Source organism: Diabrotica virgifera, chromosome 1 (assembly GCF_917563875.1).
Source record: "Diabrotica virgifera virgifera chromosome 1, PGI_DIABVI_V3a".
NCBI classification, from domain to species: Eukaryota; Metazoa; Arthropoda; class Insecta; order Coleoptera; family Chrysomelidae; genus Diabrotica; species Diabrotica virgifera.
In genome coordinates this window covers 52,244,552-52,268,591 of record NC_065443.1, presented here as the reverse complement: position 1 = coordinate 52,268,591, position 24,040 = coordinate 52,244,552, and the positions used below count along the sequence as shown (strand labels likewise).

Genomic DNA, 24,040 nt, shown 5'->3' with positions numbered 1-24,040 from the left:
GAGAAAGTTGGGATTCACCAATATTATCCGTGTATATCGCTCTCAAATGAAAAATTTCATCTATCAATTCTTCACTGATGTCTTCTTTATAATACTCCCGCAATACATATAGGTATATCAAATTTTTAAATTTTGTCTTTATCTTCATCTCGGAATATCCATAAAATTTTAAATAGCGAATGAATTTTATTTTCCGCATTAAATCTTCTGGTTAAATTGCTTATTATATGACATTATTGCTCTTCACGTGACAGACATAACTTTGATTTTTTTAAATAGGAAAGTACATAGTGCGACACCTCATTTAAAAGCTTTTTTAATACTGATTACAAAAATGCATATTACTTTAAACCTTTTTGAGAGAGTAGGCGCAAAATGTCGGTCGAATTATTTTTAAATGCATTAATTTTTTTCGAATCCTGAGAAAACTAATAAGTATTTTTGAAAAAGTTAAATGCAGAATGAAATATTCAGGTATTATCGATGGTCGAAAGTCCCTCAGAATTTCTATAATGTTTATTTGAATACGTCACAGGAGTGAAAAAACGAGAAAATTTAGTCTGATTTTTAATTTCAAATATATTATTCAAAATAAACTTTTTGTTTATTTTAAGGGACTTTCTGCCCTCGGTAATAATGTAATCTTTCATTTTGAGTTTAATCTTTTCAAAAATACTTATTAGTTTTCTTAGGATTCGAAAAAAATAAATGCGTGTAAAAAGTATTTCAAAAGCTTTTAAATGAGGTGTCACATTATCTACTTTCCCATTTAAAAAAATCAAAGTTATGCCTGTCACCTGAAGAGGGATCACGTAAAATTCGAAACATTGATGCTACTATGATTATTTTAAAAATCGACCTGTCCGAGCGTTTAGCTTATGTGCTAAAAATATTAATAAGGGGGGTAACACTTATTCCAGCGCACTGTATATTATGTATGGTGCTTCTCAGAGGCTTTTTTCAGTGCGACACAAGTGACAGAAAAAAAGGTACGTCCGTGATACATACACATTTATAATATTTATTCCAGTTGTTGATAGATGGCGGTATAACCGGAAAAGAAATTATTACCTATTACGTATCTATACGACAATAATTTAAAGTTCTTCTCAGTCTTTCAGTGTGTCATTAATGACGTAATATGTATTTTAAGAATGTAGAGAATCAGCATGACATTTTAGTTAAATCTGACAGTTGTTAGAATCTGTAGCGTGCAAACCCGCTACTTTGTAGAATTTATTTTAATAAGACCCACTCTGCATTTAGAGGTTCTCTCAGGTAGCTGTTGATTTTCATTTGTAGCAAATATTTATTAATCGGTCCATTTATATTCTTTTCGTGCACCCTGTATATACATTTTCAATTCTATAATGAAATTAGTGATGCCTGATTTAAATTAGAAAAGTTATTTCCATCATCTCGAATAATATTTATTGAGAAAATATTATTGCCATTTTCATTTTAAACAGTTTAATTATTTCCAGTTTTCGTTCTTTCTAAATATTTTATTTCGAAGCAAAATTATTTATCAAGCCATTAATTTTTTGTAATTTTAAAACGTTCAACTTTGTCAATTTCAATGAGAGTGTCTTTTTCGTTATCAGCTAATACTGACCTTCAGTTAATTTCTTTTACCTTTATAAATACCATGCTGGTGCCTTTCTAGCTCATTTTTATATTCTTCGCCAAGTAGGTAGCAGCGAGCGCTACAGACCTAATTGGTAAGTTGTTTTTGGGTTTTATCATTTACTTTTCCGATATTTTTTTTGTTAATTGACTAACTCGAATTAAAAAAAAAGAAAAAAAAATCATGACTAACTATCTTTAAAATACACTACTTATTTGCAGCAATATCAAGTTATGTAATAAAATGTAACATGATTCACCAATAAGCAAATACAAGAGAACATATAATATAGTATAAATTGCAATAGTAAAACCCCAAAAAAAAATCAAAATATTCAACTAATATTCACTACATAAGTATATGTATCTATCGCTAACCTAACGCGATGTAGAATTACCATACAATTATTAAAAATATACAGGGTGTCCCGGAAAATAGTGCGTTCCTTTAAGGTATGGGCTAAGTGCACCATTTAGAATTTAGAGCAAAAAAGTCTAATAAATTTTTTTTGTTAAGTCAACCGTTTTCAAAAAAATAATTTATTAATTTTAATGCATTTGATTAATGTCCACAGAAAAGCAAATACAGCCGGCAGCGCTGCGTTCCTTCTGTGCTAAAATAATTTTACTGTAACTCAACTATCATGAATCATCCATCGATCATAGGCATAATATACATTGATAAAATACTGATAACAGTAATAGAAAAACAGCATAATATTTGTGTTTATTAAATATCTAATAAATAAGGTTTGTATAGTGTTCTAACTTACATAAAAATGTTTTATTACAATAAAGCTACGTCTTCAAGAAGCATCGATAGAACATGTTGCAAACATTTGAGTACCTGCATTTCTCCATTCAATCTTCTGGGAAGTTCGAATGGTTCAATTAGATGATTATAAAAAATATTCCCAGCCCACAAATTCATACTTTTGTCAACCATGAAAGTTAAACACACCATTCGTAAAAATAAACTTTATCTGCACATAACACTTTACACAGAAATTCGGGTTCTCTGAAGATCTTATTTTACTTGGAGGTAAATAGCCTTGCTGTAAATCTTGCACTAAACGTAATTAACATAATATCATGATACTCGCTATCGAAATCATGACAATATCACAACAATAGGATGTACCTATTCTGGGGTTACAGGTGATTATGATATATGACTGTTTGTGTTTACAATTTGTATATTTTTATCTAAGCTGGGTCAAAATAAATAAAACTGCCGTGTTGCCAAATGTAAATTTTATAGTAAAATACATTATTTTAATTTTTTGGGGCAACAGATGACTTTAGAAAAAAAATTTATAAGAAAGTTTTCTTTTAAATGGTGCATTCTACCCACACCTTTAAGGAACGCACTATTTTCCGGGACACCCTGTATATATATATTTTCTCCGTGCACTAAAGCAACACGACTCTAAAAAAAATTTGCCCATCATTACTATGTAACGGCAAATTTCCAAATAATATTCAAATGAGTAAGTAACATAATTTAAATAGGTAAGTTCTCTATCTTACTCTATTTAAAGAACAGGCCGTCCATAGACTAAAGCCTCAGGGAAACATACATGATACATCTAGTACTCAATTATGCGATAGGGTAGCATTTTATTTCTCTTTCTTTCTGAAACTCAAATGTTATTATGCTATAATCGATTGAGAACTCTGAGTGTAATTTCATGGCGTTTTGGAGTTACTTTTGTTGGTTTTTGCTAAAACTATACACCCTCTTGCGTATTATTCTTTTGGATTTTCAGTGCATTATGCTATAGTTTTCTTCTTGCATAATCACGTTTACTCCTTAGAGGAATTAATATGCTTTAAATTTTTTTTGCGAATTTTTGTATACTTATAATCTTGCTTACTACTTTTTCATTTTCATCTAAATGCTGGCGCCTGGCTTCTTGTTGATACTAGTTTTGTCTCTAGAATTTATGAGCTTTATCCACTTTGTTTGCTTTCCATCTGGACACCAAAACTAAAATATTTTTTTAAATATTTTTAAATAACAAAAAGTACTCATCAAGACATATATTTCAGAGCGAGGTTTGCTAAATCGGTAATTTGTTGATTTCATTATTGTTTTTGTTCTCTCACGTGTTTAGTGTTAGATATTCCAATTTTTGACTTGATTAGAAATAAGTTCTAAACTTATAGATTTAATGAAATATTCTGTACTCATATTATAATGGGTACCAGTTTATTTATAATTTATATGTGCTTACTTTTACCAGTTCAGTTAGTTTTGAATTTTAAGCTTACCTACTGTGTATGATATCTTTTGATGTAAATATTGATCAAAAGAATAAATTTTAGGATTTCTGTAGAGAATCCTTAGATTTTTGACGGTTGTTACAGTCTATATTATAAAAAGTGGTCATTGGACACTTTTATTTTATGTATCCTTGTTAGGAACATTAATTTACCCTTGAGGATGGACTAAAATGCTACCCTATCGCATAATTGAGTACTAGATGTATCATTTATGTTTCCCTGAGGCTTTAGTCTATGGACGGCCTGTTCTTTAAATAGAGTAAGATAGAGAACTTACCTATTTAAATTATGTTACTTACTCATTTGAATATTATTTGGAAATTTGCCGTTACATAGTAATGATGGGCAAATTTTTTTAGAGTCGTGTTGCTTTAGTGCACGGAGAAAATATATATATTTTTTTAATAATTGTATGGTAATTCTACATCGCGTTAGGTTAGCGATAGATACATATACTTATGTAGTGAATATTAGTTGAATATTTTGATTTTTTTTGGGGTTTTACTATTGCAATTTATAGTATATTATATGTTCTCTTGTATTTGCTTATTGGTGAATCATGTTACATTTTTTTACATAACTTGACATTGCTGCAAATAAGTAGTGTATTTTAAAGATAGTTAGTCATGATTTTTTTTTATTTATTTTTTTTTTATTAAGAAATTTATTAAAAATGATACAAGTATAATAAAAAAAAATACAAACTCAGTGGCAACTTTTATCAACCTCAACTTTTACAACACTGCTTATCTCCTGACAATCATCACTAACTTCAATGACTTCTTCAGATTGCACCATTCCAGCTTCAGATTTAGTAGACGTACTTTTTTGATCTTTGGCAATATTCTTGTATATTGTCACCAAATACTGTAAGTCTGCGTTTGTTTTACAGTATTTATTGTCCAATAAACATTTATGTATATAAAAGCAATTTATAAAATGATCGCCAAATTTATCTATGTCGTTCACTTCATTTTCAGGTTTTGGGTTACAAACGGTTTCAAACATAAGATAGCGACTTTTCTTTTTTGTTTCAGCTCCGCTCAGGATTTCCAATTTGTAAGAATAGTTAAAGGCTTCCTCGGGTGATCCCATAAAATATAAAGCCCAGGCGGTCATCCTGCTACTTTCCTCAAGTTTCCATGTCAACCCGAAAAATTTCCCATATACATAAATAACGGCAAAAATGTAGTGGTAACTTGTAAATCCCTTAAAATTTGTGGACGTAAAATGGTTCTCTCTGCTTTCACCAAAACTTGGGGAATGAGATTGCAATAAATGATTTCTTAAGTTAAACATAGAACCTATCCACGGGCACGTGTCGTATGTGGCAAAAGGGCATTTCTTCTTCTTATACCAGCAGTTGTAGTCCTCATGGTTCCTGATTTTTTCTCCTACAGAAATAAATATAATCGCAGCCTAAATCGTTATATTTACAAGGCAGATTTAAAATTGAGAAAATAGCTTCTAGTGCGTAGTTTCTAGCTACCAGACTTTTCGACTCTCTGCATGTAGGACACGTCAATACCTGAGAGTAACATTTGTGGCAGATATTGTGGCCATTCAAACATTGGTTTATTGGAGGATACATATAACTTAAACAGCACGGACAACAAAGTAGTTCTGCAATTGTTTTTTCTAGTTTACTGGTCATAATATCCTTTCCATTTTTAGTTAAACAAACTCCGTGAGTGCGCCCAGAGCAAATGTCAACAACTTTATCATCTAAGGGTATTCCAGTTGGTCGTCTTATTTCTAGTATATCCGGTTCTAGTCCTAATTCTCCCACATCTCCTGCTCCTGTGAATAATTCTGTGCCCTCCATATTACGTTCTGGCAAATGTACACTCTCTAAGGTAAATGGCTCTTTTGCTTTTGGAACTTTTATTTGCTATATTCGTATAAAAATTCGTATAAAATGCTACCCTATCGCATAATTGAGTACTAGATGTATCATTTATGTTTCCCTGAGGCTTTACTCTATGGACGGCCTGTTCTTTAAATAGAGTAAGATAGAGAACTTACCTATTTAAATTATGTTACTTACTCATTTGAATATTATTTGGAAATTTGCCGTTACATAGTAATGATGGGCAAATTTTTTTTAGAGTCGTGTTGCTTTAGTGCACGGAGAAAATATATATTTTTTTAATAATTGTATGGTAATTCTACATCGCGTTAGGTTAGCGATAGATACATATACTTATGTAGTGAATATTAGTTAAATATTTTGATTTTTTTTTGGGGTTTTACTATTGCAATTTATACTATATTATATGTTCTCTTGTATTTGCTTATTGGTGAATCATGTTACATTTTTTTACATAACTTGATACTGCTGCAAATAAGTAGTGTATTTTAAAGATAGTGAGTCATGATTTTTTTTTCTTTTTTTTTTAATTCGAGTTAGTCAATTAACAAAAAAAAATATTATCGGAAAAGTAAATGATAAAACCCAAAAACAACTTACCAATTAGGTCTATAGCGCTCGCTGCTACCTACTTGGCGAAGAATATAAAAATGAGCCAGAAAGGCACCAGCATGGTATTTATAAAGGTAAAAGAAATTAATTGAAGGTCAGTATTAGCTGATAACGAAAAAGACACTCTCATTGAAATTGACAAAGTTGAACGTTTTAAAATTACAAAAAATTAATGGCTTGATAAATAATTTTGCTTCGAAATAAAATATTTAGAAAGAACGAAAACTGGAAATAATTAAACTGTTTAAAATGAAAATGGCAATAATATTTTCTCAATAAATATTATTCGAGATGATGGAAATAGCTTTTCTAATTTAAATCAGGCATCACTAATTTCATTATAGAATTGAAAATGTATATACAGGGTGCACGAAAAGAATATAAATGGACCGACTAATAAATATTTGCTACAAATGAAAATCAACAGCTACCTGAGAGGACCTCTAAATGCAGAGTGGTAATCGTAATTTGGTATAAAAACAAGTCAAATTGTGTTTATTTCATTTATAAAGAGGTATGTTCTTTGATTTGTATAGTCTTAAAAATTGTACAGATTATCGTCATATATATAGATAATACATAATAAATTATTTTTTGTTCGATTATAGCGCCATCTATCAACAACTAGAATAAATGTTATAAATGACTTTAATAACGGATGTACCTTTTTTCTGTCACTTCCAACTTAATGCGTTAGAAAGAAATCGAAAAACTGTGACGCACTGAAAGATGTCTGCGAAGGAGTATGTATGAAATATCAAGTTTATAAATTGTATAATGTACATATATAGATTTTTTTGACCATATTTGTATTGGTTTTAAAATTAATTTTATCTTTTTGTCGTAAGGATTAACGTCAAATATGGCGTAATAGGCGGAGATACTACAGGTTTCGCAATTACTCACAAAAATAGCCAAAATTCATGAAGATCAAGAAAATTGTTCCGAATGACAAAATATGAAATAGTCCGTAATTAGTTTAAAATTTTTATTTTTCTTTTGTTAATTTTTTTACAGTAGTCCACTTTTTGTTTTGTTCGCCAAACCAAATTTGATAGCATGGGAGCTACTTTGTAAATACTAATCTATCCAATTACAAATACATAAAATATACTCACGGACAAAAATATTGCATATACATGTGGAATGGAACTTTTTGTGCTGTATTCTTAGCCCCCCAGTATCATAGGAATAGGATTTCTTTTCCGAATGCGATGTTTTAAAGTATCACATAAATGCTATAATCGGATTTAAATCTTATCTGGTCTTTATGCTGGCCAGCATAATGTTTAAATTGAATCTCAAGGTAAGTATTCACTGTGCTATGAAGACGTGCATTAGCACCAATATTTTTCATATCGAATATAGCTTTCAAATGGCAAAACATGATCTTCTCAAATGTTTTCAATGTACATATCAGTTGGCATTCGCCTACTCACCTCCACGTGTTCGGTATGTCATTTCAAAGCAATAGCGCTTTGTAGCAGTATGCTGCTACCACCAAAACTAACGCTCTGTATGAGGTTACAACTGACATACTGTTCGCCAACTCTTCTGTAGACGAAGTTTTGTAAATCTTGCTTCCATATGGTGAACGGTATACCAGATGTAACCTCATACAGAGTGTTAATTTTGGTGGTGGCGGTTTAGTGCTATAGAGTGGTATTTCTTGTAAAGGAGAGACCGAACTTGTGGAGGTGATTGGGCGAATGACAGATGATGTACAGTCACAATCACTGAATAGTTTACACCTTTATTTTTATATTGTAATACTGTAAAATCGCAGTATCGAACGGATTTACTAAATGTCAAATTGCTTGTCAAAAATTTTAGTGCGTATTGAAAAATAAAATAAGAAGTTATTAAAAGCGTCCAAAATGCCGTTTATATCACGCGCAAAACCAAAAGTAATTGCCAAACTCAATCATTTTAACTCAATTTTATTTAAAAAAAAAATGCCTTTCTATACTTTCCGTTTTGTTAATTTTGTGAAATAGATTTATTTTATTTTGATTTTTTAATATTAATCAACCTATTCTGGGTCCGCACTGGTAACGTCACTTTGACGTAAAAGGTGCGTTTAAACGAGGTAAAAATTCAAAAAATTGGCCACTGGATATTAAAGGGTGTAAACTATTCAGTGATTGTGACTGTACATTAAAAACATTTTAGAAGATCATGTTTTGCCATTTGTCAGCGATATTGGATAACAAACTTGTGTTAATGCACCATGACACAGGTTTAATTTAAAAATTATATTGGCCACCATATAGCCCATATTACATTTAAATCCGATTATACCATTTATTTGATATCCTAAAATATTGCATTCGGAAAAGAAATCCTATTTCTATGACTTTAGGGGCAGCACAAAAATTTTTATTTCGTACGCTAATTTCAATAATGCAATATTTTTGTCCGTGAGTGTATATGAAATTTCAAAAAATAAATATTTAAACCATGGACGTATAAAAATAAAATCGTCTTTATTTATACGTCCATGGTTTAAACCTTTCTTTTAATTGAAATAGTTAACAGCATGATATTTTTTTTATTTTTAAGTTACAATTATAACTTGCTATTAGCACCTGTGCTTTGTTGTATAGTAATTTCTATCCCCGTCTAGACGACGTCAAAATTTATCCAAGGTATAGGTAGAAAAAATAATAATTACTACATTTACTAAGGTAGTTGGGACTGGGATCTGTGAATCCAGTATAACTATAATCTTTTATCATAATATCGACGATAAGTATATTGCACCTCTGTAAGTATTTCGGATCATAATAAGGGGAGGAAATTTAAAAAAATGCAATAGCAATATAAGTTGTTGCTTAAGAATTCACAAAAACAGTTAGTTCAGATTTTGTCAAAAATAAAAAATTTAATAACTTATATAACTTACAAGCACAGTATTGGTAAGATATACATACAGTGAGCCCGTAAAGGTTGGAATAAATTCATTTTCTCAAAAACGGACGATTCTGGAAAAAAAATCCCGAAACAGGTCAATTTTTATTTTTAAATTGCGACTTTTTGGCGTGATGACTTCATCTACGATTTTTTTAAATGAGATAGGGGTTTTGTGATAGCTTATTTGAAAGGTAATTAAATTATCTATTCAGTAACATAAACATTAACAATTATTTCTACAGGGTGTCCAAAAAAATTTGAATTAAATTTATTGACATAAAAAGAAGAATGTGTGTAATTTATTTATCTCAAAATACATTTTACTCCTATCAGAAATTAAGCGAAAAGCAATGATTATTTTTCAAATATTAGCATTTTTTTTTCTGTTTTCTGAGAGCAGTAAAGTGTATTTTGAATTAAATAAATTACAAGCATTCTTCTTTTTATGCCAGTATATTTAATCCAAAAATTTTTTTTGTGGGCACCCTGTATAAATAATTATGTTAATGGTTATATTACTGAATAGAGAATTGATTTACCTTTCAAATGAGCTATCACACGACCCCTATTCCCATTTAAAAAAATCATCGATGACGTCATCACGCCAAGATTGGTGACGTCACTAGTATGATATATATGCCAAAAAGTCGTAATTTAAAAATAAAAATTGGCCTGTTTCGGGATTTTTTTCCAAAATCGTCCATTCTCAAAAAAATGAATTTATTCCAACCTTTACGTGCTGACTGTTGTATACTTCAAATGCATTTACAATTAATTTAGAATTTGCAGTTTTGTTCTGTCTGTTATTTATTTTTGTTCTAATATCACGTTATAAGATTGGTTTTTCTTACTAAATGAGTTATTTTCTTTTTATAGTACTGCTGCTGACTGCCATGCCACTAAACACTGCATTCAGACCGTTTGGATTCATCAAACCTTGCCACCAGATGACAGCAGCGTTTGTCAAATTTGTTTGGATATGGTAAAACAGGCACGGGATCAGCTAGAGAGTAATGAAACACAAGTTAGTAATAAAATATATTTTTATTCAAATCAATCAAAAAATCTTTAAATATTCTTTTTTTGAAAAAAGCGTAATTTTCTTGAGATGGATGCAGCTCCAATTTTTTTTATTGTGTGTATTTTATCAAAAACTATATGTCTAATTAAAACTTTAAAAAGGGAGTAAACCCTGTAGTTGGCTGTATACCTTCGATAAGACAACGTAGAATGAATTAAACACTTCTGTTGTATTTATCCACAAGGTAGTGTAAATTGCACATATCGTTTTCGCTCAAAACTGACCATCATCAGTGTGGACGTCAAGTGTACAAGTATTTGAAACTAGTCACGCCAATAGGTGTAAAAACCTCTAAATTACATTACTGATACATTAAACATTAAAAAGTAGTCGACATTAACCCATTAATGGCCAAAGCTTCGAAAAAGAAACATTTAAATATAATTTTTTTTAATACATATTTTTCTATAATTGTTTAATTTTTTGTTTTGTAAAAATAGATAAGTTCTAGGGTGTAGTTTCAATATTTAATCGATATTCGATAAAAAAATAATATTGAAAAAAGTTAACAAAACATCTAAAATTTTAACAATCAATGTCGGAGTTATTTGAATAAGCATTACGAATTGCAATATTGAAATATTTTATTTACTGCTACATGATCTTATTCCTAAATGGTTGTCTAATCGTGTCATATCGACAAAATTTGAATTATTGTTTATAATAAAATTTTATGACCCATGAATGTTTCGTTTTTGGATACTTTGGTCCGATTCATAAAGAAAGTTCAACATAGTTGAGGAAGGTTATTGTGTCACATCAGAGGTTTTTTTTTTATTATCTGAACATAAAAAGCAAGTTAGATATTGGTCGGAGCTTTTATTCAGTAGTAAGCTTTTATTTAGTAGTAGTGGGAAAATTTTAGTACTTAGTGCCCTTATTGGGTATCATACACTTCCAGCTTGCAATATGTATTGGTCTAAGAATCTAGATAATGGTGTGGAACTGGTGAGAAATGCTGGTGAGAAAAGTCACAATACATTCCGGAGCATAAAAGAAATTCCCATGTCTCCAATAACAATGAACGGGACAAAGATGATAAATTTTCCAAGTTACCTCCATTGTTTTCACTACTCATTTGTGACGACGAACAAAAAATGGTTCCTTATTTTGGGCGAGACCCTGCAAATATGCTCATGAAGGAAAAATCAGTACGGTTTAGTTTTAAAATATGGTGTTTGTGCCGTTCTGAGGGATATCTTTTTCAATTCATACCATATTGTGGTGCCAAAACCAAAAGGGACAACAATGAATTTACCCTAGGTACTTTGATAATTTCTTCTCCACTTATGCTCTTTTTCACATTCTTAAAGAAAAAATCGTATATCAGAATGTCCATTAGAAAGCAGTAAGGTAATTAGGAAGAAAAATAGGTGCGACTTTGATCACGGGTTCGACAATGAGATAGAGACAACAATAGTAAGGTGGAATGAGAATTCCGTGGTTATTGTAGCAAGTAATCATCCCACAGTCGCGTAAGAGGTAAGCAGTGGCCCTTTCTATCAATCTAATTGACTGCATGTACTATTGTAAATTCATAGAAAATTTACAATTACGTAAATATTGTAAATTCATGGAGAATTTACAATATCGCTAATGAAAGCCGAATGTCCCAAATACAATTTGGTTCCTCACTGGTCTTGTCACTACTGTAGAATGAAAACAGACTGGCGGTACAAAATTCTGAAATAGAAGAAATCACAGATTCAACACCATCAAATTCTGCATGGGGCCGTCCTTCTAAAGAAAATTTACCGCCTGATCTAAGATACGACCAGATTGGTCATAATATGGAACGTGAACATGATGGTCGATGGTGTAGATGCAGAGTATGTAAAACCAACTCAGATTATCTGTGCGTCAAATGTAAAGTACCTACACTTGCATGCCGTCTGTTTTGGTGTATTTCATAAAAAATAATTTCAATATCATATCATTTTTCTATACCTATTACTACATATACCTACCATAATTGTGTCCCTTTTTATAAATAATTTCTGTATTATCAACTATAACATAATCATATTTATTTTATTTAAAATACACTAAATAAGTTCGACAGCAAAAATTTAAAATTTGACAAAAAAGGTCTCATAAACCGCCAAAGTTTCGTTAACGAAACATTAATTTTAGGTGTGTTGCTATTATTATAATAATTATTTTTATATTATATAATATTCTTAGACCTTTATTTACAAAATATATGAACTATATTTGCATAATTTTCAATTATTTCAATGTTTGGCCATTAATGGGTTTTAAATCGATGTATTCGATATGTAATTATTTACGGATTTTTTCGTAAGGTGCGCCACCTTCAAAAATTCGACAAACTTGTTTTTTAGGAGGTTTAGGGGATTTTCCCCATTTTATAGACTTCAAAATAGATCAGATCAAGGTTTTTTATGGGATTTATGTAAATTGAAGTAACTGAGTCCTTTGGGACAATCAAAAATGGGAGTTCAAACCCCTAAAAAATCCTTACATTCGCCTCTTTCTTTTCTTTTTATTTTTGTTTAACGTCTGTAGATATTAGTGAGGTTTTCTGTATTTTTTTAACATTGTTGTTGTTATCCACTGTTAATAATCATCTTATGATTTTTTTATTATAGGAAGAGATTAAAGAAGTTTTTGAAGGCTCTTGTGCCTTACTTTATATCAAACCCATTGTAAAAGAATGTGACAAACTGGCCGACGATTATATTCCCGATTTGATCGATACTTTGGCATCTCAAATGAATCCCCAAGTCGTCTGCTCTGTAGCCGGACTTTGCAACAACGAAAGAGTTAAAAAATTACTAGAGGAAGCTGATGACGAACCAACAACTGAAGTAATGCCAGGTAAAGTAGATAAATGCAAAGGGTGTCACCAAGTGGTTGATATTTTGGACAACAAATTTAACAAGATGTCGAGGGATGAATTCCTGCATGGACTCTTAAATGTGAGTATTATTTTTGTAAAAGGTATATTTGACATTTTTATAGAAAATCTAATACTATTAAAACCATATACAGTTGAGTCCATGGTTCTTTACCCGCGCGTCATCATTTAAAGCATACGAAATAAGTCGGTTTACTCCACGCAACAGCAAGTGATATTCTTTTTCTCATGATCATCTTTCAGTGCGTCACAGTTTTTCGATTTCTCTCTAACGCATTAAATTGTATGTGACAGAAAAAAAGGCACGTCTGGGAATACTTCGGTAATTATTCTAGTTCGGTGATTATTCTAGTTGTCGATAGATGGCGCCATAATCAAAAAAGAATTATTTATTAAATAAAATAATAATATTATCAATATAATCTGTACAATTTATAAGACTATACAAATGAAAGAAAATACCATTTTATAAATGCAATAGACACAATTGATTTGGTTTTATTCCAAATTGAAAATAAAATTTGACAACTGTCAGATTTAACTAAAATGTCACGTTAGAATAAATGTCATAAATGTGTATTATCACGGACTTACCTTTTTTTCTATAATTTGTGACGCACTGAAAAATGTTCATGAAAAGGAGAATATAAGGTGGCTAGTGCTCCGATCACGGATTATATTATAAAATGTTAGTCTTGGTTTAAAATTTTGGTGCAGAATTACAGCTACATTTGAAGTAGCTTAATAAATTCTCTTAATATCATTAGTGATTAATAAACAATTTATAAAAAAAATTCAATATAATAGTTTCTTTTCATCATTTCTTTCACTTTTGCGGAAACTTAAACAAAACCATTCCTTAACTGTGTGAATGAGGTTAACTTTGTATGTAAATTAATGGCAAAATAAAATGCACTTACCACAAAATCCATAAAATTTCAAACTCAAATATAAAATTAGTTGTGAAAACAACTGTTTGTGTAAAGTCGGGTCCATAGATATTTCGCCCGTCGGCAAATTCAAACAGATAACATTTGTATGTTATGAAATTCGAGTAAACCGATGTCCCTTTGTTAAGGCACATGCCGGTATTTTTACAACCGGGTTACTCATCGTAAATCAATCAGTTTAACACTTGAAAATGTATAGTACTTGGGCATTAGTACAGTTAAAATTGATAGACGATTATATTTAGATGAAATATTAAGCAATAGAATTGAAACTTTTTTCTACTTTTAAGGACAAGAAAGCAAGTTCATTAGCGGAACGTGATTCAAAATTATTCTGCAGATTATAATTGAAGCAATATTTGATTAAAACATCTCATTTTTGGTGGTAAAATATATTACATACATATATTAATTTGTCTGGACTAAAGGTGGTAAAAGATGGTCTGGAGTTATATTTTTGTTTGAATTTGCCGAACGGACGATAGATAGATGGTGTCAACTTTAATATAAATAACTTCTAGATGCAAGAACAGGACAAAAAATCCAACAAACTGACAGCTACAAGTAAACAAACCAGAAACGTCACAAAAATCTGAAAACGGCCCCAAACGTATTTTTTGTACCTATTTCTTTTCGATGTACTGAATCTAGAGCTTTCATAAAAATAACTGGTTTCCTTACTTAATAACAGGCGGTAGCTGATTTGTCTTTAGTTTCATGCGTGAAAGACAATAATGCTAGATAAAAAGTATGTGTTTCATCTCGCCACGTATTAATAACGGACGGGTAAAGAACCATGGACTCAACTGTATCCACGTCATTGTGAAATAATGGAATTTCTATGGTTATAATTAAAAATTTTGACCTGTGTGTTATTCCCTTAAATACGATTTGATTATTTCAGTTCTGTGGTAAATTCAGCAGCTTTTCGGATGGATGCAGTAATCTCGTTATCACTTATTTCACCGAAATATACAACCATCTTCAACAACATTTGAATTCCGAGGAAGTTTGCCTCTTCTCTGGAGAATGCAGTGCTCAGTTCCATGCTCACAGAGCTAGAGTTGAAATCACACCCAATTCTCATATTGGCTACGTTAATGTGGGGTGAGTGCATATAATACTAAGCTGACATTTACTTTCTCTGATAACTGTAACCTTAAATTCTTTTGAATCTGAAACAATTTCTTTTGTTTGTTCGATTATCTACAGAAGTAACATTTTTCCTCTTTTGGTTCATTCCATTACAAGAAGTTTTGCGATCACTAAATCGAAGTCTTCTCTATTCTACGCCGCTCTTAGTAATTGTTGAATGTTTATGCCCTAACAAGCTCTGATATTGCGAAGCCATGACATTGTTCTTCTGTCTACTCCGCTTCGGCCCTCTATTTTCCCTTCGATTATTATGGTAGAGGAGCCCAAGCGGGGATTTTTGCAGTTACTCGAGCGCGTCAGATTATCATATGGATAGAAACTTTGTACCTTGTAGTTTAATACAGGGGCGTTCGTTAAGGGGGTTCGAAAAAAAATCTATCCTTAGAAAAACTCGAAATCGTCAGATTAAGATCAGGTAAGTTAAGTACATGCAGAACAGTGTATATGTCGAAAATCTGACAGTTTGAGGGGGATGTAAGAAAATGGGTGAGTCACAAAGTTTCACAAGAAAAAAGCGAATATATCAAGAAACAAACAGATCGAAAAACTAAAAAATACTTGTTCAATCAAAAATCTATCGAATGATACCAAACACAACCCCCCCCCCCCCCCCCGGAGAGGGGTGGGAGTAAACGTATTCTATATTTTTGAAAAAAAATCTATCGAATGACACCAAACACGACCCCCCATGGAGATGTGGTGGAGGGTTACTTTAAAATCTTAAATAGGGGCCCCCATTTTTTATTGCAGATTTGGATTTCTTACTTAAAAATAAGTAACTTTTACTCGAAACATTTTATCGAATTATGGATGGATGGCGCTATAATCGAAAAAAACGATTGTTCAAAATGGAAAATTAAATTAGAATTAAAAAGAATGTGTCTGTACTTTGTACGCACGTAATAAGTTATTCTTTTATATGATTTCAACGAAATAAAGATACTTAAAAGTTTATTTGTATTTTATTTAATAATAAACTAAAATGATAACAATCGTCCGTGTCAGGATTTGAACCCGGGACTTTCGCGTTATGTAGTTGAATGCTCTACCAATAACCCATCAGGGTTTTGTTTTTACGGCGTCTGGGACGTAATTACAAACGTCGGTGACAAATAGATCAAGTGAATTATTAAATATAAAAATATTTAAAATACTTATTATCTTACTCCCAAGGAAGACAAATCCAAAGACACAAATATTATAATAAATATATTTAAAGACACAAATATTATAATAAATATATTTACTAAAAACACTAATATATTATTTTCAAACCTTAGTTGCGCTGATACATACACAACTTGGATGATTTAGCAACTAACAACATACTGTCGGTGTGCGCGTGCGCCAGTGAATGTAAAAATTCACCCTCGTGACTAAAGAAGTATAACTTCAAAAATGGAAAGTCCTCACTTAAATGGAAAATTTTACTTAACTTTTTTTGGTTTTAGGACCTAACCTTCACAACCCAATAGGTCCCCATAACGCTTAAGTAACTGCAAATTTAGCATACTTTCCTCACGTACTATGATCCGTAGCAGGTTATATTTGTTTCTTCTGTAGCTTGTAATTTCTCATTATATGGTCTAGGTATTCTTAGCGACTATCGTCATCCTTAGAAGTAAGAGGACGTTTCAACCAGTCCAATGACTAGTGCAGTATTCAGTGCACAGTAAAGAAATCCCAGGACCAACAGTGTGAATCCGAGGACCTCACTGCGCGAGTGCCAGGACCATAGTGTGGGAATACCAGGACCAACTCAGCGAGAGGAGGAACTCTCCCAATTTACGATTATTATGCCTACGTCACCGTGCCTCACGACGTGGGCGTCCAATGTTCTATGGACGCACATGCTTCCGGAGGCCGTGTGATTACTACAGTGTGCGTGTGCTAATTTCAAGTCATAATCCTATTCTTCTTATATCCAAATTTAAACATTTTCTAGGTATTCGTTATACACACACCGGCATATTTAAAGGAACAACCATAAAATCTGAATATTTTCTCTCTAGTCTATATATTGGTAATATTATTTAGATTTAGATAATCTCATAATACGAGTTTTGCTGAAGTATTTTGAATTTGTATTACAATGATAGTACAATTTGAAACCTCTTTAAGAAGAAATAAAACACAAAGATGTCAGACTCGGTTTTTAACAAAATACGGATTTTAAAAACAATAACTTGATTATACAATTTGAACTTAAATGATTTGTTTATGCATTTTTTTGGCTTTGATAGCGTGTGATTTTCCCACGAGCCCTTATTGCAGTCATTGGTCTACTGTTACTTCTGATAAGACTATCCATCATATGTTAAGGCAGTCCCCATTCCTCAATCAAAGCAATTATTACTTCCTCTATGATTTGACTAGCAGAAACCCGTGCCCTAAGTTTTCTGCCTAGCATGTCCCACGTATGCTCTATCGAGTTTAGGTCTGGAGAACCCTCTGACCAATTCATCGTTGTTATACCCACTCTCACCCACATAAGTCTCTTACACAGCGTGCGACGTGTGGGCGCGCATTATCCTGCATTAAAATAAAATGTTCTCCGATGTATGGTGCAAAAGGTACCACATGGTCTTAAAAAATATCTCTGATGTACCTATCTGCTGTTAATGCTCCACCATCAATGACCACTAACTCTGTTAGTGCCCCCAAACATATAAAGCACCACACCATAGTTGAACCTCCACCAAAAAGTACGGTCGTAGTAAAATTCAAAGGTGCATTTTGTTTTTCTGCAGAAACGGCTCTCGTTCGTAAAGAGATTTTGACTCCATTGGTGATCATTCCAATTTTACGCCAGTCAATGAGAGAAAGAACAGGATATTACTTCCGAATTCTATCCAACTGCATTCCAACTTGCATTCCAACTGCATTCTATCCAACTGCAATTCTATCCAACTGCGTTCCGACTCGAATGAAATTTTGGGAATAGCCTCTACTTATCTCCTAATTCAAAGTCTACCCTATATATTATGACGCTTTTGTATTGGGGGCGGTTCCCACCCCTCCTCGTGGGTGGAAATTTTTTTGGGTAAAATAACCACGGATGTGGCTAGAGAACCTAGTTCTAGGCAAAAACTGTTCTATATTTTTTTTTGAAATCTCAATACGTTTTGAGTTATTGAAAATTGGCCATTTTCATTGTAACCTAACACCGTTTCGAGCGGTTTTTTGAGAATACCTTAAAAACTATGCATCTAACTAAAAAACTATACAAAACATTTTTGTAGTTTATAAAAAAAGAAAGAGATTCGTTCCTTCATAAATCTTCTAGTTATAATGCAAAAAGAGATATGGTAGGTGGAAAGAGTTTGTTTTTTTGGTGCATGCTCAAATCGGTGTATTCATCTTGAAATAACAGAGAAACCGTCGATTTTAGGTGTATAATGCTATCAATACCTTTTGTACTGCCTGAAAAGACCTTTAAAATGAGCAATATTAAATGTCGAATACATTCAAACTAAGCGAGATATGCTACAATAAAAATTGATGACTAATGTATTTTAAGAAAAAATAAGAAGTATATTTAAACCTCTCATCCACCAGAATTTAAATGAATCGTTTTCCTTCTACAATACCTTTTATTATAGTGTTATTTCTATGTTCAAAAAGTTGGACGGGTTTAAAATGAATGGTTTTTAAAAAAATAAGAACAAATTACAGAGCGAATTTTTAAATTTTCTTAAAAATCTTCCTTTTTCTCCATGTAAGGGGTCGTCCATTAATCACGTGATGTTGTTTTTGCATTTTTAACCCCCTCCCCCTTGGTGATACATGGTGAGGTTTAAGACCCACTATGTCACGTGTATTGTGACATTTCGAAATTTTTTATGGACCCCTCCCCCCTTTTCGAGCTTCACGTGATTAATGGACAGCATTAATATACATTAACTTGAAAATGATAAGAGATACAGTAATGAAAAACAAAAACAAAATTTTTATCTAAAAAAAACCTACATTTTTGTGCGGTTTTTTTTTGTATCTCTTCTCTATCTGTAATATCATTTTCGAGTTACATGGAGAAAAAGGAAGATTTTTTAAAAAATTTTAAAATGCGCTCTGTAATTTGGTCTTATATTTTTTTCAAAAACCATTCATTTTAAACCCTTCCAACTTTTTGAACATAGAAATAACACTATAATAAAAGGTATTGTAGAAGGAAAACGATGCATTTAAATGCTGATGAATGAGGGGTTAAATACACTTTTCATTTTTTCTTAAAATACATTAGTCATCAATTTTTTTTTGCAGCTTATCTCGCTTAGTTTGAATGTAATCGACATTTTATATTGCTCATTTTAAAGATCTTTTCGAGCACTACAAAAGGTATTTATAGCATTATACACCTAAAATCAACCGTTTCTCTGTTATTTCAAGTTGAATACACCGATTTGAGTATGCACCTAAAATACAAACTCTTTGCACCTACCATTATGAAGGAACAAATCTCTTTGTTTTTATAAGCTACAGAAATGTTTTATATAGTTTTTTAGTTACAGTTTTTAAAGTATTCGCAAAAAACTGCCCGAAAACGTGTCATTTTTCAATGAAAATGACCAATTTTCAATCACGAATAACTCAAAATTGTTGAGTTTTCAAAAAACATTATAGAACAATTTTGCTTAGAATCAGGTTTTCTAGCCACTTCCGTGATTATTTTGACCAAAAAATTTTCCACCCACTTGAAGGAGTGGGAACCGCCCCCAAGATAATAGCGCAATAGTATATAGGGTAGGGTTTGTTTCTTGAGCTATTCCCTACTTACTGTGAAAATATCAAGTAAATCGATTTAGTAAGATGGAATTCGGAGCCAATACCCTCATTGACTGTCCTATTTTGATGTTCTCAACTAGCTTGTAGTAGAGCTACACGATGGTGTCTCTGGAGTCTGGGAGCTTTTATTAGCACGTATGACTTGAAACCGGCTTCTTTAAGTCTCTTTCTTACTGTGCTCTCACTTATGGTGGTTCCATTAACATTTTGCAGCAAACTTCTGGTTTGAACTGCCGTTTGACGTATATTTCGTAATATTTGCAACGTTATAAATCGATCATACAGCCATGGTTAAACGTTTTCTCCCTTGCCCCATTCTTCTTACATACTCTCCGGTTTGTCTCCAACGACTTACACTTACACAATGGTGGATGGTAGCTGGTGATTTACCAAGCAATGCAGCAACTTCCCTGTACGTTCGACCATTGTTAAGGCCCTAGCAATATCAGTCGGTATTGAATCACCCAGTTTTACTTGCTCTTTGCAATAAGAACACCACTGATTAAAACAAATCAAAAGAAAAATCACTTTCAACTAGTGATGTTAGAAGAGAATATTATCGGCCAGAAAATTCTCTCGAGAATATTCTCAGCAAAAATTTTCTATATTTTCAAAAACCGAAACAAAAATAAAAACTAGATACGGGTCAAATTATTATAATTTAAAAAATATGTAGGTATATTGTTTTTGCCAATCCCATGAACCACTAGCAAGGGTGTTTACAGTGTCAATATTTATTGTTTTGGTGCAATATTAACGTGCAAATATGACGCATTCTTAAACAGAATAGTGTTCATTTAAGCAGAGAAGAACAAGTTGAAACTGAGTTTGTAGATAATTTGGCAACTTTAAAATATGGTGATGAGTCGGCTGAAATAATGGCAGATTTGACACTTTATCGGTCTAAGGAGAGATTTTTTGGAAAACCATACGTTGTAAAATCAATTAAAAAATTAGACTTAATCATATGGTGAAAAGGTACATGTTTCGGAACAAAATTAACTAAAATCGCAGTTGATATATTAAGCATGCCTTCATCCAGTGCAGCGACTGAAAGAAGTTTCAATACTTACGGTTTTTTTTTATCCACTTCTCTAAAAGCTCACTGCTGAGCGGGCTCGTAAGGTAACTTTTATTGCTCACAATTTAAAATTGTTAGACATAGACCAATCCATGACTGAGCTGGCCACTCGTGAAAAACAAAATCCGACAACTCATCAGTACATTGAAATGCAGATTGTAGATGACTAGGATGAGCTAATGACAGGAATAGATTCTGAATCTGAGGTATCATCTTTTATCATACCACATCGATTATTTGCTATTAAGAAGAAAATTTCATTTTTTTATCAAAGAACTTTTGTGTTTTCTGTTGTTTTTGTATTTTTTATATACAAAGAACACTGTTGTTTCGTCTCATAATTTTGTATATAAGATCATAATTTTTAAAACCCTATTTTTCATCTTCAACAATATTCTTAAGTGCGTCATGGGGTTCATTCTCAGAAAATTCTCCATATCGAGAATATTCTCCGATTTTTCATTCTCGAGAATTTTCAACACTACTTTCAACAAACTTAAAACAGATTAACTTGACGATTAAATACAAGTTTGTACTTGTTATCAACGGATAATACGACTTTAAAAACGTAAAACACAACACAAATAACAAAATTAAGTTTTGACATCTAAATCTTTATAGTGGCGAGGAGCATTTAAAGCTATCTAGATATAGTCTATAAAATAAAAATATAAATAAATACATTGCATTAATAACTTCTTCCTTTAAAGGCTATAGCGGGATAAGATGGTCAAAAATGCCCCCGCACCGATCAGCCCCGCTACTTATGTTTTCGATAAAGGATATAAAATTATGCCCTCATGCAAATTTTTAGCATCCCAGAGGTCCTAAAACTTTTCAAATCGAGAAAAGAAGAATTTTTAGGTTTTATTTTTTTGTGAGCCCAGTTTTACTTTAAAAAATCTGAAAAAATTCATGAGGTTGTATCTTTTGAACACAAAACAACCTGATTTTTTTCAGATTTTTGTAGTAAAAATTGAGCCCAGGAAAAATTTTTGAAATTTTCAAAAAAAATTTAGGTTATGATATGATTTGGCCAACTTTCAAATAGTATTTTTTTGTGTACATTTTGCCGTTCTTTTGAATGGCAGAGGCAGAATTTTTAATATCTGAGCGGAAAGAACGAAAAAATCGAAAAAACCGTTTTTGGCTGTCACGAGATGCATCTAGGGACAGCCAATTTTAGGATTTAGGATCCTTACTACAACAACTGAAAAAATACTAAAAGTGTGAATTTTGTCATAAAATTTGGTATGTGGGGTTCTAATAATATTTAGAACAACTTTTCCAAATAACTTTTTTCGATATCTCTAACGCGAAGCAAATCGAATCGCATATCGAAAATTCACCCTGTTTGTGGATTCGCAGTAGGCCGCGTTTAAAATTTAAAGTTCAGTTGACTATTTTAAAAATTGTGAACCATCAACCTCTATGACTGCAAAATTTCAAATATGTATATATTTTGATCATAGCCGAAACATAGGGGTGTCTTCATCTTAAATGCGACACACTGTATCTTATCCATTCGATAATTTATTGCAACTAATATAGTCGTATTTTTTACAGATTCAAAATATACAATGAAAATACTGACTAATTCACTAATTTTATCATGAAAAGTTCAAATTGATTGCATTGAATTATTGAACCAATTAATGCGTATTAATATAATAATATTATTATAATTATTATAATATAGAGTGAGTTTTATGTATAGAGACCCTGAAGTATCTCGGAAACGACTTACACGTTTTTCATAGGTTTTGGTGGGTAGGGATTTTCTAATGCAGCCGATATTACAGTGATAATTACATTGTTGTCAGATTTTCCGTTTTTCTGGAAATCTAATGAACTTTCTTATTTCAAATGGAACACCTTGTACAGAACAAAAAATACCTTGTACCTTGAACAAAAATAAAAAATAATATTTTTGAAACTGCGGTGTACCCAAATTCAAGCTAAACCCTTCTTCCGGGAGCTCGCTATAAAATGTTTTGGCACGTTTTATTCTAAAACGTTGCTTTTTAATAAATGCTAATGAAGCGCATATGAGAGGACCGGCGATTAACAACTAAAAAACAATATTTTAGAATGAAACAAGCTCAAATTACTTATTGTTAACTGATAAAATAAGGCTTTAGCTTGAATTTCTGTACTTCGCAGTTTCAAAAATAATATTTGTATTATTTTTGAAATACAAATTATATTTGTATATATAATATTGATTTGTGTTTTTTAACACATTCACGGTCATGATTGCATATGAAGTCATTTACTCCATAAGAATATGTGTATACAGTAGTGATGTAACGAATATTCGTATTCGCATTCGCATTCGCGAATATTCGCATGTTTTTGCATATTCGCATTCGCATCCGCATTCGCGAAATTTGTGCGAATGTTTTGCGAATATGAAAACCAGGAAAAAAATAATTTTAAGATAATATTAGGTTAATAAAATCAAAATATATTCATTTCTCATCTTTTTTTATTAAGAAAAGGTAACTTAACCTCAAACATGCAGCTACTCTCAAATGGAAATATGCAGGACACAACAGCAGACAAAGAGACGGAAGACGGAATGAAGCGATAATACACTGGAGACCTTGGGACTACAAAAGTGGAAAGGACAGACCACAGACGAGATGGTCAGATGACCTAAAAAGATACGCAGGGACCAAATCGACAGCATTAGCACTAAACCCTGAACCGAGAAGAGTGAAAAAATGAGGGGGAGGCCTACGTTCAACTTTGGACAAATGAAGGGCAATAGATAGATAGAACTTTACCTTGTATAATC

At 31.8% G+C, this 24,040-nt stretch overlaps 1 protein-coding gene across 1 annotated transcript in view; it reads left to right on the top strand.

The window, feature by feature from the left end:
- Window positions 1-24,040, top strand: part of LOC114325531 (prosaposin) — a 143,819-nt gene that overhangs the window by 59,810 nt on the left and 59,969 nt on the right. The window contains exons 3-5 of the mRNA XM_028273603.2: window positions 10,184-10,331; window positions 13,001-13,330; window positions 15,124-15,326. Of these exons, the coding sequence (XP_028129404.2) occupies window positions 10,184-10,331; window positions 13,001-13,330; window positions 15,124-15,326 (681 nt within the window). The remainder of the gene's footprint in view (window positions 1-10,183; window positions 10,332-13,000; window positions 13,331-15,123; window positions 15,327-24,040) is intronic.